Consider the following 16,436-nt stretch of genomic DNA (forward strand, 5'->3'; position numbering starts at 1 on the left):
TTCTATTATATGTATTGCTGGGAAATAAGAAAATAATTAAGATAGCTGCCCTTTCTTCTACACCAATGTTGCCCTTCTTCTGAGTTGGAGCATATGTCTGGAGCCTTGCAAGTTGGCTTCCCAGTGGAGGAAAAAGTAGTGACAAGAAGTCTGGGGATATGCTACATGTAACATGCTTTATTTATACATATGCATCAGTACTAAAATGCAATGGTCAAACAGCATGTAGGACAATCCCTTCTTCCAGGAATCTCAGCCCAACATCAACACCTGGTTCCCAGGGAGAAACTCTGCCACAAGAATTGACTAATCCGAGCCCTAGGCAGAAAGCAAACTCTCTTGCTGTTCACACGACTTCCTTTCTTCCACAGCATCCACTCAGAACTTTGCATAACCCAAAACTAACCACATCACAGCATGTGTCCCAATGCCATGTCTACACTAGGAGTGTTTTGCTGGTGTAGGAATACTAGTATACTGCACTGACAAAGTGCTTCTGGTGTGGATACAGCTATACTGGCAAAGCTGTACTTTATACCAGTATAGTAAAACCACCCCTCACAAGCAAAACAAGCTATACTGGTACAAGCACAGCTTTTCCTGTATAGCTTCATCTACACTAGAGGCTTCTGCCAGCAGCGCTATGTCAGTCAGAGAGCACATCCCTGACTGATGTAACTCTGCCAGCAGAAGTCTGTAGTGTGGACCTGGCATAAGAGTCAAAACTTGCTCACATGCTAAGGAAAAAATTCTTGGAGGATTACGTGTAACCACATCACCCGATGACACCTGCACGGACAACTGCAAAGGGCTATCTTGGTGATCTGATCCATTTGCTGTATTAATTATTATTATTGTTGTTATTTATTTGGATTACATTTACTGCTTAAAAGCAACAGAGGGTCCTGTGGCACCTTTAAGACTAACAGAAATATTGGAGCATAAGCTTTCGTGGGTGAATGCCCACTTCATCAGACGCAAGTGGGCATTCACCCATGAAAGCTTATGCTCCAATACTTCTGTTAGTCTTAAAGGTGCCACAGAACCCTCTGTTGCTTTTTACAGATTCAGACTAACACGGCTACCCCTCTGATTTACTGCTTAGAAGACACAGACTAGGTAAGGGCTCCATTGCTGTATTCACTGTATCGTGCCTGCCCTGGAGAGCTTGCAGTTGAAGGTCCAGGGGCACTGCAGTTTGCTGCATGCAGAGAGATTGCTATGCCTGTGTGGAGACCCACTGAAGTTAGTGGGACTCTGTGCAGGCACAGAAGTCTGCCTGTGCACAAAGAAATGCAGGATTGGAGTCTACACAGACAAGACTGACAAAGGTGGGATTAAGGTTATTGTTACTGTCCATCTTGTATAGCTGGGAAACTGAGGCACAGAGAGAGTGACTTGCCCAAAGTCACACAGAAAGTCTGTGGAAGGGCCAGGAGATGAACCCAGATCTGCTAAGGGGCAGTGCAGTGCCTTAACAAAACTATTTTTCCTCTTTATGAATTTTCCTGTTCACTAAGGAATTTTGCATCTAAATATTTTTTGAAGGAAATTTTTACTTTCCATAAATTTGAAAATTTCCCTGGGAAAATTTGAATTTGATGATTTTTTTCCCAGGAAAATCAAAATGAAATATTTAATTTGGGGCTAGGGGTTGATCTAAATTGAAATATTTCAAGGAAGTTGTAGTTTGGGTGCTTTGTTCCTGCATACTCCACTATGGGCCAGGTTCCCTGTTTGGACCACATCTTAAGTACAAATTGTATGCTAAGATCACACCAGATTGTAGTAATCTTTTCTCTTTCCGACGTCAGTTTAACAGTTAGCGTATGCCTGGATCCCCTGTGGCTAAACTGGAATGTTAATGAGCAGATGTTTAGGTTGGGAGCCACCATGAAACAAACTAAACCTATGAATGCTTAAACTTTAAAGGGATTTCCTCCCCCTCCCCCACTTTGAATTTGGAGCCACCATCCTGTGCTGGGAGGTATATTTTAGGAAATTCAGTACTGTGCAGTTTTTAAAACAGCAATGAGTAGCCACAATTTTAGATATATTTGTCTATTTGTTAAATCCCATGCTCACAGGCTAAAATCTATGAAAAAAGGGTGGCATTCAAATTTTGGGGTCAAATTCTGGATTCATTTTCACCAGTAAAAGTCCAGAGTAATTTTGTTGGTTTTGATTGAATTAATCCAGATTTTCACTTGCGGGAGAGTAGATTTTGGCCCCCAAAGTCCACTATGTTATTAGTTCAGTGATATTTTCTGGAAAAGGGATTAAAGCTGGGCAAGGAAGTGTGTTGATTTAAAACATGTTCTCTTCAACAAGAGGTTGACCTACTGATGCCGAAATTGTCAGTTCCTGGGGCAAGGCTTGTACAATCCAATAGGACATGCATGAGGCAATAAATAATATGACATAGTAGCCAGAAACTGGTACAGGGACTTAAGAGACCTGGGTTCTAGGGTTCTGCTACTGGCCTGCTGAGTGACCTTGGGCAAGTCACTTCATCTCTCCGTGGCTCGGTTTCTCCACTGTACAATGGGATAATGATCCTTACCTCCTTTGTAAGGTGCTGTGAGAGTGAGGTATTATGTGTGTGTAGTGCCTAGCAAAATGGAACCTTGATCGAAGTTGGGGTATTTCTGTAATATAAATAATTAATGTATAATGGAATTGAATCAGGCCTCAAATTAGGAATTTCACCTATGCACAACTTTCAACTGTCCCTCTTTTAGAGGGATGTCACTCGATTTAGTCCCAAAGCTACTATGCTTCTCTTAAATTTGGCGTCCCCGCACTTTTATTGTTGAAAATTATTTGCACCAGAAATACAGAATCATGAAACCAAGATGAGAAAGTGTTATTTATACTAAGGAAATGACTCTGACTGCTTTTTAAATTTTGTGCATGAATACTTCTTTGTGTCCCTCAATTTGGTCTTTGTGACACATACTGTTTCAGATTTGGGCCTTGGCAGATTGAGACTTATACACGAAAGGTGGTTACAGGGGAATTTTATATTTTAAAGACACTTGGAACAGTTACATTTCTCATGCAATGCCTCACATATGATGGCTTTGATATAACAGGAGGAGCTGTTAAGTCGGTCAAAATTGATTTCTCTACAAAACATCCTCCACCCCTCAAAAATCTAAACACATTTTTCTTTTATGTTTTTTTTTCAAGTATTGGCTTTGCTTTGTAGTTCATTCAGGCTAGAGCTACATGGAAGGCATTGTTAGAACCATAAGTGTATGTCTAAGTGTCCCTTTGAATGTACAGTTCTGAGTATTGGGGTCTAGTTGTTTAGTAAAGTTATGCTGTCATTGTGCATGTTTACACTGTGAAGCTGGTCACCATGGTAATCCTAAGGTAGCTCTCAAGTTTTATCAGCACTCAAGATTTATAGTTGCAAGAAGTTCAGTGTGTCCTTCAAGATAAACAATTTCACTTTTGGTGGCTGGAAACTGCAAATTGCTGTTTTAACAATATATTTCTAGGATAATGTATCTATTGTAGTTAATGTCTATTTAGTCTCTCACTTTTTAACTGAGATTTTGTTTGTGGAGTTATGAACTCCTGAAAAGAGGTGCTCCCTTTGGGAATGACAAAGTGACCTTAACCAGAGCAGTGCATGTGAGAGCCACTAAATGTAGACATTTCTTTATTATTGTGTCTTCTATAACTGGAAAACAATTTCCATTTATCTACCTTGTCATTCCGATGGTTTAGAAACAAACCAGATGTCTAATACCTCTGCACGACAAGCATCTCTTGTTTGAAGAAGTCAGCAAACAAATACATTGAACTACCCATCTATACCACATTATTTGTAAGGAGAATGGGAACCTCCTATGGAGAGAAAGTTCCTCTTCTTCCCTCCTCCCTTATTCACCCACTGCTATGACAACTGTCCCTGAGAAGGGGCTCCGGAGGTCCATGGGATTTCCCAGGTGACCACCTCTATGAAAGGTAGAAACAGAGGGCATCTAGGATTTCCTTGTCCTGCAGGAAGGGGCAATGGGAATAAGTCATAAAAGAGCAGAGAACCAGGAAATAGAGGGCAGTCAACTAGCCAGTGCCTAGAAGGAGCCTGCTGCTGGAACATACATACTTTCAAGATAGAGCTTATTTCCTTATAAAAACATATGAAATTGGATGTAGCTACAGTTGAATTTTTTATGTGGCAAAATTTTGGGATACCCAACAAGGGGTCAACTACTCCTCTTTTGATTCTGACAATGGTAAAAAAATTGGTTGACACCATTAATAACTACAGTTGGGTTCATCATCCATGACTGATTGCACCACTTGAGCACACTTGCGTGCAGTAGAGCTGATTGAGAAATTTCCAAATTCAAAAAATTTCAATAAAAACAGAGTCAATTTTTTTCTCAAAAACGCTTGTGAAAAATGTGTCCCTTTTTTTCGGCCAGCTCTTCTGTTTCCTGTGTTTTGTTTTCTGTTCTCTTTACCTTTTTTCCTCATTTTTATTGGTAAGTAGAAATGATAGAGAAAAGGAAAAGCCTTTCAAACTGGAGTTAAAACTGAAATGAATAGAATTAGATTACTAGCCTTTTCTCTCCCTCCTTCTTTCCCTATTTAGATAGTTCATTGTCTCCTCACTGGCCAAATGCTACTTATTTTACTTACCCAACAAAGTCCCATTGAATTGAATGGGACCAATTGTGTATAGGAACCAGGATATGGCCCAGTATCATACCTTGAGCCAATTGAAAACACAACACAACCGGCCAAACCAGGTTTTCAAACACTTCTAACTTATAGGTGAAATCCTGGCTCTAGTGAAGTCAATGGGAGTTTTGCTTATTACTTCTATGGGGCCAGGATTTCACCCTATATCTCTAGGGCCTTATGCTTACTCATATTGAGTGATACCTTTCTTCTGGATTAGTGGCATTGGAATAATGGTAATTGAAATCATGAGGTCATTAGGTTTACTTGAGGAGTAAAGTACTATTCAGCATGAGTAAGGGTTGGCCGAGTCGAGTGATTTCTTGGCTGTTTCGTATCAGTGTAAATATCACTTGGAAATAACAAGGAAATTCAGTTAATTATTAACTATTTATCATGAATTAGTAAATAGACAACAAAAAGAGAATAGCTGTGTGAGCTTGACAGCATGAAACCATTTTTTAGTGAATTCAACCAAAACAAAATCACATTTCAAAATATTTTTTTCAATTTTTATAGGTATTTCCATCACCAATATTTCCCAAATGTTCCTCCAGTGATAGCAATGTGCTACAGCTAATAAATAAGCTATTAATATAGTGTATTTTAAAGATTGTTGGTTTTTCAGTGGAAGTCCCAGTCATAGGATGTAGAGGTCCATTGCTAAATTGCAGTTGATAATTTTATAAACCAAATTAAATCTATTATCCCCTCTTAAGACTGTTCTAATAATTGGGCCTACAAATTTATCCTAACTGTGAGTTCAGTGGTAAAAAGTGAGTTCAAGTTCATAAGATGTCACAATAACCTATACAAATGTTGATGGGAAAAGGTATGAAAGGGAGATAAACTGAAATAGTACCAACAATATATAATGTTTATATATAGTATATAATTCAAGGATTGTGTTAAGATCATGCTTGAGGAACAAGAAAAGTTTAGAACCAGAGATCAAAATTGATGTCAGAAACTAGGCCCAATTGGTGGACAAAATAATGAGATGATGAGCTATTTCACACATCACTCTCTTTTGTGGCCCTTAAAGAAAGAGACTTTTGGAAAAAATGACTAATAGATTGAGTTTCACCATCATGGCTGCCTAGGGTTGCCAGGCATCCAGTTTTCAATCAGAACGCTCAGTGGAAAAGAGACCCCGGCAGCTCTGATCAGCACTGCTGACCAGGCCATTAAAAGTCTGCTCGGCGGTGCAGCGGGGCTAAGGCAGGCTCCCTGCCTGCCCTGGCTGTGCGCAGCTCACGGAAGCGGCCGGCGTGTTCCTGCAGCTTCTAGGTGCAGGAGCAATCAGGGAAGCTCTGCGCGCTGCCCCTGCCCCCAGCGCCGGCTCCACAGCTCCCATTAGCCGGGAACCATGGTCAATGGGAGCTGCGGAGGGTGGCGCCTGAGGGTGCAGGCAGCGCGCACTGTGCAGAGCTGCCTGGACACGCCTCCGCCTAGGGGCCGGACATGGTGGCCACTTCTGGGTGCAGCATGGAGCCAGGGCAGGCAGGGAGCCTGCTTTAGCCCTGCTGCGCCGCCGATCGGGAGCCACCTGAGATAAGTGCCGCCTGGATGGAGCCAACACCACGAACCTTCTGCCCCAGGTTGGAACCCCCTCCCCGACCCTAACTCCCTCCCAGACCCCACAACCCACCCCCACCCCAATCTCCCGCCCCAGCCCTGAGTCCCCTCCCACACCCAAATCCCCTGCCCCAGGTCGGAACCCCTTACTGCACCCTAACTCCCTCCCAGACCCCGCCTCCCACCCACACCCCTACCCCCCGCCCCAGCCCTGAGCCCCCTCCCGCACCCAACTCCCCTGTCCCAGGTTGGAACCCCCTCCTGCACCCTAACTCCCTCCCAGACCCCACACCCTCACCCCAACTCCCTGCCCCAGGTTGGAACCCCCTCCTACATCTTAACTCCCACCTGGACCCTGCATCCCCACTCAAACCCCAACCCCCTACGCCAGGTCACAACTCCCTCCTACACCCTAACTCCCTTCTGGACCCCGCACCTCCACCTGCAACCCAACCCCCTGCCCCAGCCCTGAACCACCTCCTGGAGCCTACAGCCCAACCCCCTACCCTTGCCCTGAGCCCCCTCCTGCACCCAAACTCCCTCCCAGCACCCACACCCTCTCCCGCACCTTGAACCCCTTATTTCTGGCCCTATCCCACCCCAGAGCCCGCACCCCCAGCTGGAGCCCTCACCGCCTCCCAGCCCAGTGAAAGTGAGTGAGGGTGGGGGAGAGCGAGCGACTGAGGGAGGGGAGGCTGGAGTGACTGGGTGGGGAAGCTCTGGAAGGGGTGGAGAAGGGGCAAGGCAAGGGTGTTCAGTTTTGTGCAATTAGAAAGTTGGCAACCCTATGTCTGCCACACCCACTGTCTCCTGGGATGCCAGGCCTTTGTCACCCTAATCTTGAAAGATGTCCTGATCTGATTGGGCCAGATGACATTGCCATCTCTACTGGCTCTGGCTGAATCCTGAACACCACCTGGGATGTGAGACTTCATTTCCCTTTCCCCATGTGCCCTTTTCTTTCCCCACCTTATTTCTTCTCTTTTCTATCCCTCTCCTTTTGTCTTCCGTCTAATCAGAATCTGAATTAACTGGGCAAGATTGTATATTTTGCAACACTGCTGAAAGCCTGTGTCCAGAAAAAGGCAGCTAAATTCAATGCCTTACACAGCCTAATGCTGGTACAAGTTTGTTAGGTCTCAGAGTGGCTGATGAGACACGTGCTGTGTTTGTGTTTCTCCAGAAGAGAGTGTGCAACTGAGAGTCAACACCAGAGACAGAAGCTGCATTTTCTATCTTTGCTGTACTTTTCTTTCTCCTTTGTATATGTTTGTCTTCTTTTCTCTTCTAGAAAATGGGATTGGACTTTAAAAACAACCAGCAATGCTGACAGCTCCAGCCCATCTCAGCTAACTTCTTCATTCTCCCCTACCCCCACCCCCCAAAGACAGTTGTTACCATCTTCAATACCATCTAAGAGACTGTCATGGTCTTTTTTTTTCTTTTCTTTTTCTTTTTTTCCTTCTAATAACTGTCTCCAGCTAAAGGGAAAGGGAACAAAGGATGCTATTAAAATGAAAGCCATTTTTAATACTTTACTTTTCAAATGTTTTAACTATTTTCCCTTCTTTTCTGTATCTTTAATACAAAGATGGGCCATAAAAGGATTATTAATGGTGCTTTGCCTGGGTGCTAAGTAGGCTGAGGTCTCTATGTTGCACAGTGACTGGGTCTTGTTAATACCTGTGGCCATATATTCCATCTAAATTAATACAACAGGACATAGCCACCAAATATGTGTGAAATCCCCTTGAACCCAACATTTTCTTCAACCGTTATCCCTTGCCCTTTCTACAAGGGACAAGTCTTTAGACATGAAACAATTTTATCTTTAAGTATGGACTGCGTGCCTAAAATCTTACATATACATATAGGTGCACAAAATCTGGTATTAGGGCATCAAATGGGTTGCAATGCTTTGAATATAAAGCCCATTACAGCTTTCTTTTGGAACTTCTTGTATAGGTTTTGTTAATCTGCATGACGTTAAGACTTGCAGCTTCAGATACTGTGGAGCTGGAAGTTTTTAGATAGATAGACAAATACAATTATACAATTGATTCAAATAAAGAGGTCCAGTTTAAAAAAATCTGTAATTGTGGTTTCAAGACTGAACTTGATAAGTTTATGGAGGGGATAGTATGATGAGGTTGCCTACAATGGCATATGGCCCAACTGCTATTGCTATTAGCAAATATCTCCAACAGCTGGAGATGGGACACTAGATGTGGAGGGGTCTGAGTTCATACAGAGAATTCTTTCCCAGGTGTCTGGATGGTGGGTCTTGCCCATATCCTCGGGGTCTAACTGATAGCCATATTTGGGGTAGGGAAGGAATTTCCTCAAGCTCACATTTGCAGAGACCCTGGGTTTTTTTCACCTTCCTCTGCAGCATGGGACATGGGTCACTTTCTGGTTTGAATTAGAGTAAATGGTGGATTTTCTGTAACTTGATGTCTTTAAATCAAGATTTGAAAATGTCATTAACTCAGCTAAAGATTACGAGCCTATTGCAGGAGTGGGTGGGTGAAGTTCTGCAGCCTATGATGTGCAGGAGGTCAGACTAGATGATCATGATGGTCCCTTCTGGCCTTAAAGTCTATGAACTTGTGCTGATTTCCAGCAATTTCTCCCCGAAATGTAACACAATACAACTGGGAAATAACTAGATGTGTCAAACTCATTGTAAATGTGACAAGTTGAGGAAGAATGGGAAAAATAGAGTAGAAGTATTTTTGATGGCATTAGTATTTTTTATGGAGTTCATTAAAAGATCCCCTGGAGTGGATAGTGAGATACAAGAAGAAATTAATGTAAGAAGCAGAAAACAAAGCAACGTATTTAAGCAGCCCTTAATGACTGGACAATGAAAAAAACTCAAAAGGAAATGCTATATAGTAGCTGTATCAGTGACATAGCTCCGTAGTGAATTGAAAAGACTGGATCCATCTGACAGCTTTTGTTTGTTTTTTAAAAAATCTCTAAAATCAACTGTCAGAAACTATTTAACAACCAAAAGATTATAAGCTGAAGAAGCTAACCATTTGTATCCAGCACCATCTGGCAGATGTTGCAACATCTGGCATTATCATGATGATAAATAGGCAAGTGGTCAACTTCCAAGTCAAAGGGAAACAAAGCAGCAAAAACTGAAACAGAACATTATGTATGTACAATAATTATGGACAACAAATGACCCAGTGGAGCAGAAGTAACCTGAAAGATGTTCTAAAATAATGAGAAATATCTCAACTAAACCTGAAGGAGGTGAATGAATAAAGCTATGTGGCACAAGGTCATTTAATAGGACAGGACAACAGAGAATCACTTGTGTGCTCAGTTCCTCATATGCAGGTTTTTAGCTTTGAAAGCTGCATAATTTGTGAAATAATAAAAGGAATGATATACCTTTGGGGCCTGATTCTACATACACTTACTGCCAGGTATCATGGACACTTTCCTGAGCAATTTTATTGACTAAGAATTTTCTAGAACACGTGATTCTTGTCTGGGTAAAGATGACAGAATTTGGCCCTCCTAAAATAATATGGTTTTCTCTGTGTCTGTGAAACACATGCTGCATCAGCCAGTCAAAATGGTTTTTGAATGGTTAATCTATTAAGTTTAGTCACCTAAAAAAAGTAGTAGATTTTTATTCATACAAAATACTAATGTGAACGAAAACAAAAAATTACAAAACCGTAATGGAGGTGCTATTTGAATCCACTCACTCAGAGAAAGGTATCCAGATTTTAGTAAAGGACATTTATACTGTAATTTGGCATTGCTATTGTCTCAACCATTTATAAATAGGCTTCACTGTAATGAAGTTAATCAGTAAACTATATAACCTCTGGCCTGTATCACTCCTTAGCTAGTCTTAAGGAAGTTCTAGTTTTCAGTTCAGAGAAAAGCAATAAGATATTAAGGAAGCAGTACTAAGGAAGTGTAGATGATAAGTACTGACTAGAAAAAGTAAAGAGAACAACACGTTAAATAGTCCAAGTTTTTGAGGAATTGTCATGGAAATGGTCGGAATGAAGACTGCTAATGGTAGGATATTGTTCAAGCTCATGTTTGATTTATTACATTATACAATATATCTGTTAAAGTCTATGAATCAGCTTGATGCCAGAGGCTGTCTAGCCCAGGCCCTTAGACACCTGATAATAGTTTTTTCAGTACTTAAACCAATTGATTAGCTTATGTTTCCCATTCTGGTTTATCCTGTGAATCACAGGAAATACATTGTCTGCTTTTTGGTTTAAGGTCATTTGCTCTGTGTGACTCTTACCTCACATGAGCTTTATTATCAGGCTCGAGGCCTTAAGGTTTAATTTGTTTGCTGTTCTTTTTCTTATAGTTTTATATTGACAATATTTGTTGTGCCAATGCACTACCACTGTAACTTCTGTAATATTTTGGATAGAAATTCTACAGCCTGTATATAACTTCAGCGTAATACTGAAAATAAAGGGTGAGATTTTCAAAAGCACTCAGTGATGGCCGAACTCTGATGGTAAAACTTCCTTTTACTTCAGTGGGAGTCCAGTTAAGCAAAAGCTGAGAGCTTTTTAAAATCCCACCCAAAATATTCACATGTAATATTGGAAAAGAAAATCTTCAACAAATCTCACCCAGCAATTACATAATGGGAAAGTATTCACAAAATGATGGCCAGATTCAAAAAATAAAAGTTCACTCTGACAATGTTAGTAAAATTTGAGACATTTTGTGAAATGTTCTAATTGCAATTTTTTTTGCAGAGCATAACCCACAAGTTTTGCAGCCTTATAAGTATTTATTTCAATGATCATATTTCAAAAATGATTACATGTGTGTTTTCTGATATGAAAAGTGTAATGGACCAGTAAGAACATATGAACATAATACATTTCTAGAGACAATTGGCCTGCTTCTGATCCCACTGACACTGATTTACACAACTGTAACTCCATTGTTGTCAGTAGAGTAACTCTTGCTTTATAGTAGTGTAAGTAATGTCAGAATCTGGTCTATAATCTCCATTAATACATGAATAAAATCATATGCACATTCCAGATGGCAAGATAAGATCAAATTTATTTTATTATAAGAAGCTAATTGTTCTAGTAAGCCTCTTCAAGAAGGCCTTGTATATAGAACTGGGTGGGAATGGTTTAGCTTACCCATGAGAGTGTTGGAGATTTTTGAAATTTTCCCATTCTGAAAATAGAACCTTTCCTTCCTCCCCCCACAATAAAATCAAAATCCTGATAATTTTCACAAACTGATAATCCCCAAAATTCAGGTTGGATCAATCAGAATATTTCGTTTTGATAATTTCTAAATATTTCATTTTGATTTCAACCTTTTAAAATATTTAATTTTGAATCAAGAAACACAATTTTTCATTTTGAAAATGTTAAAAGGGGATGTTTTGACAATTTAGAAACTTTTCAAAAAATTTCTAATCAGGAGATTTATGAAAACTTTCTCATGAGAAGTTTTGGTTTCAACAAACTGACATTTTCTGACAATAAGTATTTCATTGGAAACTTCCCTGCAAGCTCTACCTGTGCATACGAGAAAATTGCACTTATTGGCTTAAATAATTTTTAAGATGATTTTTGTTAAACCAGTGTAATTTCAGTGATTTCAGTTTAGCTTAATTAAACTGAATCCTAATGGCCTTAAACTAAACCAAAATAAATCCGATTTAAAACGAAATAGAAGTGTCTACACAGCCTACACAGTGCACTAGTTTAACTAAATCCGTTTTAAACTACACCTTAAAGTGAACTTGTGTAGACAAGACCTAGCATAAGTTTCCTTGAAAATCAAAGGCAAGTCCCCATCAGTATGGTATCTGAGTGTATCTCTACACTGCAATTAAAAACGAGCTGCTAGCCTGTGCCAGCTGACTTGGACTAAGGGGCTGTTTAACTGTGGTGTAGATGTTCGGGCTCAGGATGGATCCTGGACTCTAGGATCCTGCAAGGTGGGAGGGTCCCAGAGCTTGGGCTGCAGCCTGAGCCAGACTGTCTTTATCACAATTAAACGGCCCCTTAGCCCGAGCCCTCTGAGCCTGAGTCAGCCGGCATGGGCCAGCTGCGGGAGTCTAATTGCAGTGTATACATATCTTGAGTGTCTACCAGCACTTTAAAGTGTGGACATAAAATCTGTCTCTCTCTCCCTCCCACCCTTTACCCTACTGTGAGCAGGGACTGGCTGTAATTAGTTTTTTTTTTTTTAATGTGGTGTTTTTGTGGGTAGGCTAGGTCAGAGAAATAAAGATGTATGGGTTATTCAGGTTTAGCCAAATATAGAGAGATCTGTGTGTATTTGGTTTCTTCTGGAAACAAATGTACATCTCTAATAACTATGAGGGGTTTTGTACATGTCTAACTAAACTTCTACAGTTCTGTCCCAGCATTGTACTGAACCCACTGTAAAACCCTGGATTGATTTGTTTTTCTTTTTGGGAGGATCATAGAATATCAAAGTTGGAAGGGACCTCAGGAGGTCATCTAGTCTAACCCCCTGCTCAAAGAAGGACCAATCCCCAGACAGATTTTTGCCCCAGATCCCCAAATGGCCCCCTCAAGGATTGAACTCACAACCTTGGGTTTAGCAGGCCAATGCTCAAAACATTGAGCAAGCTATCCCTCCCCCCCCACCCCCGAGGAGTGCTGCAGTGTCTTACTATTATTTCAAAGCCCTGAGCTGATCAGGAAAGTGTTTTAAAGCTTCTATAGCATTTCTTGGAAATGACATAAAGGTAAAAATCAATAATGTATTTTTTATTTTAATCCTGGGATCTTCTCACTACTGTTTGTGTAAATCAATCAACCAAATAATTAAAAATTAGCAAATGGCACATTATACGCCCATAATTAAAAGTTGTTCCCACAAAACAGATACTAAAGATTTGTGCAATGGTTGTATAGCTGGAAACTAAAATAACACATGTTTATCTATATAAAGAATTTTGAACAATTTTAGTAAGGAGCAGATACAATAAATTGAAATTATAATTAATAGAAGTGGGCCAAATATTTATTAATAATGTGCCCACAATTACCAAAAACTTTGTTTTACACTGGAGTCTCCTGCAAAACAATAGAGCCTACAGCAACTCATTGTTAACACAACATGTTGCACGTGTTTTTCTATGCTGCTGCTGACTGATATCAACGATAGTTTTATGGTTAAAGCATGAGATTGAGAATTAGGAAACCTTCGTTCAATTTTAAGCTCTTCCACATACTTCTTGTGTGACCTCAGGCAAGTCACAAAATGTTTTTGCCTTTTGTTCCCCACTGGTAAGAAGGGGATAATATACTTGTCTCTTTGTCTGGGCTATTTGGAGTGGAAGCTCTTTAGAGCAGGGATCATCTTTTACTATGTATTAGTATCCTGATATTATTTGGGACCACTAAGTGCTACTGTAATTTAAATAATTATTAGTGGTAAATAGCACCATTATTCTCCTTTGGCTTTGTCCCACAGCTTTCCAGACATACCTATGTCTGCTTGTCCTATGGCAGCATCCCTGCTTTTGCTAACTGTACACGTCCGTACATGAGTGGATGCTATGTTGATGATGTACCATCTGAGCAAGTAGATGATACTGAAAAAGTGATTTGTGTCAACTTTTGCAGTGCTGTATGCTGGTAAGGGCAAAATATAGCACAGCAGATGCCATGGGACATCTGGAATGAGAGTTTAGTTAAAACAGGAAGTTAAGGTTGTGGTATTGCTTGAAGGGCGACAGAATAGAAGGACCCCTTTTATAGCCAATAATGTCTTGCTCTCATTGCAGGTGTTCCTATCTTTTATTGCTGGTACTTATCCTTTCCTCTTGACTCCTTTGAATTGATGGAAACCTTTTTGGGGGGGCTGTTTCTGTACTGGTAGAAGTACTCCGCAGAGTTCCCAGGCACACCCTCTTTTCTGGTGATTATCCCTCAAAAAGGAAAGCAGAAAAAATACTAAATTTCTTCTGATTTGTAAATACAGTGCAAGTAAACAATGTACATTTAGCAATGTTCATCAATGACTGTTTATCTACAGGGTTTCTCATCTGTCTCATCATAGACTTCAGTGAGAGTTGAGGGCATTCAGCATCTCACAGGTTTGGGACCTTGATACACACAATTTGTTGCACAAAATGCCTCTTGTGATAAAATCTTACAAATCCTCATGGATGAATGTTTGTTGCCTTACTGCAGAAATGTCAAAAACTGAGCTGTCACCTGCCATGGTGTTACAGTGAACTCAACAGTGTTTACTGAGATCTCAAGCTTTCCTCCAAGCCCACTCAACATTAAATACAGAGAGAAAAGGAGTTATCTAAAGCTGAACTGAGTAACTTCCTGGAAATATTGTTACTTCTCACGGAGCCAGTTCCCCATGGGTCAATGCGAATTTTGCCACGCCCTTCAATAGCACCAGGATATGGACTTTCTTGAATAGAAAATATATTGTAGTTTGTAAACCACTTTCCTTTTCTCTGTTCAACTTACTGATATGTTTCTTTGATTTAAACTACATCACAGAGGGAGTATTGAATGTTGTTGAACTGGTTATAATTTATAACAGTGAGATTTAATTTTAATTTGTTTGCACTTTGAAAGTGACTGATAGAATTTTAACAAGTACATAAAGTACAAGGTTAAGGGAGCCGTCTGTTGGTGCTATTTATTTCTAGGACTTCATTGTTGTATGCTGCTTTTACAGTAACTGCTTCAGTTCCTTATCACATTTGGTTAGCTGGTGCCATAACTTGTTATTGTCTTAAGAGGTGAATGCTGCAGTCCTTATTTGGGAAAAACTCCCTTGTCTTCAATAGCCATTTCACCAAAGGGGTACAAATCTATCCCTTAATCTGTACTTTATCATAGGGGTTCCCAGGCTTTTTCCCCTGAGGCCCACTTGTGCAACTGAAATAGGCACTGTGGCCCACTATTAATGCTTCCCACTGCTTTCCAGGATTGAAGACTGGGGGATGGGGGATGCCAGGGTAGGGCCATGACTTGAGCTGTTTGCGGGGTAGATGAACCTTTAAAGTATGCCCCCCACTATCAGCGTATACAGTGTCCCCTCCCACTTTGCCCACCATGCAGGCGAGTCATTGTTCTCTCAGGCTGATCAAATGGGAAATCAGGCAAGGAGCGGCCGAGCACACAGCCTGGTCTTCCCAGGCTGCCATGTGTCTATCTGGGAGAGGGGCATTGCGGGGCATGTGCGGCCCCTCACCTCAGCAGGGACCAGAGCCAGTCAGAGGGCGAAGGGGCCAGGCAGGTTCCACAGCCAGCTCCTGCCGACGCCCTCTGCCTCAGCAGCCTGCTGAGTGCCTTGAGCTCGTCACCTGGCAGCGCTGCCCCAGTCACCCATCCAGCATCCTGGGATACCTCACAGACACCCTCTGCCGGTGAACGAGGGAAGGGCTTGGGGGCTGCCAGTGCTGTACAGAGGCAGGCACTTGGGTCGGTCCTAGCCGTTACCTAGAATTAAGACTGCACGCTTGTCATGGAAATCACGGATTCCGTGACTTTCCAGTACCTCCATGACTTCTGCAGCCAGCAGATGTGACTGATCCCAGGGCCGCCCAAGCAGCTTGGGCGCCCTGGTGCCAGATGCACCCACACACACACAACAGTGGTGGTCCCGGGCCGCCAGCAGCAGCTCAGCGGTCCCCAGCCCGTGGGGCTATCCCCCGTCAGCAGCAGTGGATCCATCCCCTGTCAGCAGCGGCAGTCCCATGTTGCCCCCGCTCCCAGCACCAGCGGGTGCCCAAGCAGGTGCCTCGGAGCCCCCACCCTGAGCACCAGAGGGCACCCCAGAGCCCCCCCAGCACCAGCATGTGCCCCAGAGCCCCCCTTCCAGAGCAGCAGATTTAGTTAAGGGTTTGTAGTATAAGTCATGGACAGGTCACAGGCCTGTTTATTTATTTTTGTTTATTGCCCATGACCTGTCCATGACTTTTACTAAATCTTAGCCTTACCTATAATGATCCTGATCATGGCATTGTCCAGGAGGAAACAGAGCGGCACCATCGAGCCCTTGTCCCAGGGGCAGGCTGTGGGGCTGATACTTCAGGGGGCCTGCCAGCCATGAATCTCAGGGTGCAGTGACTTGGAGTGAGAACAGCTACGAACTCTCCAGTCTCCTCC

The 16,436-nt window shown here is 41.9% G+C and overlaps 1 protein-coding gene across 7 annotated transcripts in view; it reads left to right on the top strand.

The window, feature by feature from the left end:
• NR1H4 (nuclear receptor subfamily 1 group H member 4) overlaps nucleotides 1-16,436 on the top strand; it is an 86,836-nt gene that overhangs the window by 27,511 nt on the left and 42,889 nt on the right. The window contains exon 1 of one of the 7 annotated variants that reach the window (XM_054028907.1): nucleotides 10,225-10,332. The exons of 5 other annotated variants lie outside the window; for them this stretch is intronic. In XM_054028907.1, coding sequence (XP_053884882.1) covers nucleotides 10,302-10,332 — 31 coding nt within the window. In that variant the 5' untranslated portion in view covers nucleotides 10,225-10,301. Of the gene's footprint in view, nucleotides 1-10,224; nucleotides 10,333-13,870; nucleotides 13,935-16,436 lie in introns of those variants that run through there. One more of the 7 variants, XM_054028916.1, reaches the window with a different exon arrangement.

Source organism: Malaclemys terrapin, chromosome 1 (genome assembly GCF_027887155.1).
Source record: "Malaclemys terrapin pileata isolate rMalTer1 chromosome 1, rMalTer1.hap1, whole genome shotgun sequence".
Classification (NCBI taxonomy): domain Eukaryota; kingdom Metazoa; phylum Chordata; order Testudines; family Emydidae; genus Malaclemys; species Malaclemys terrapin.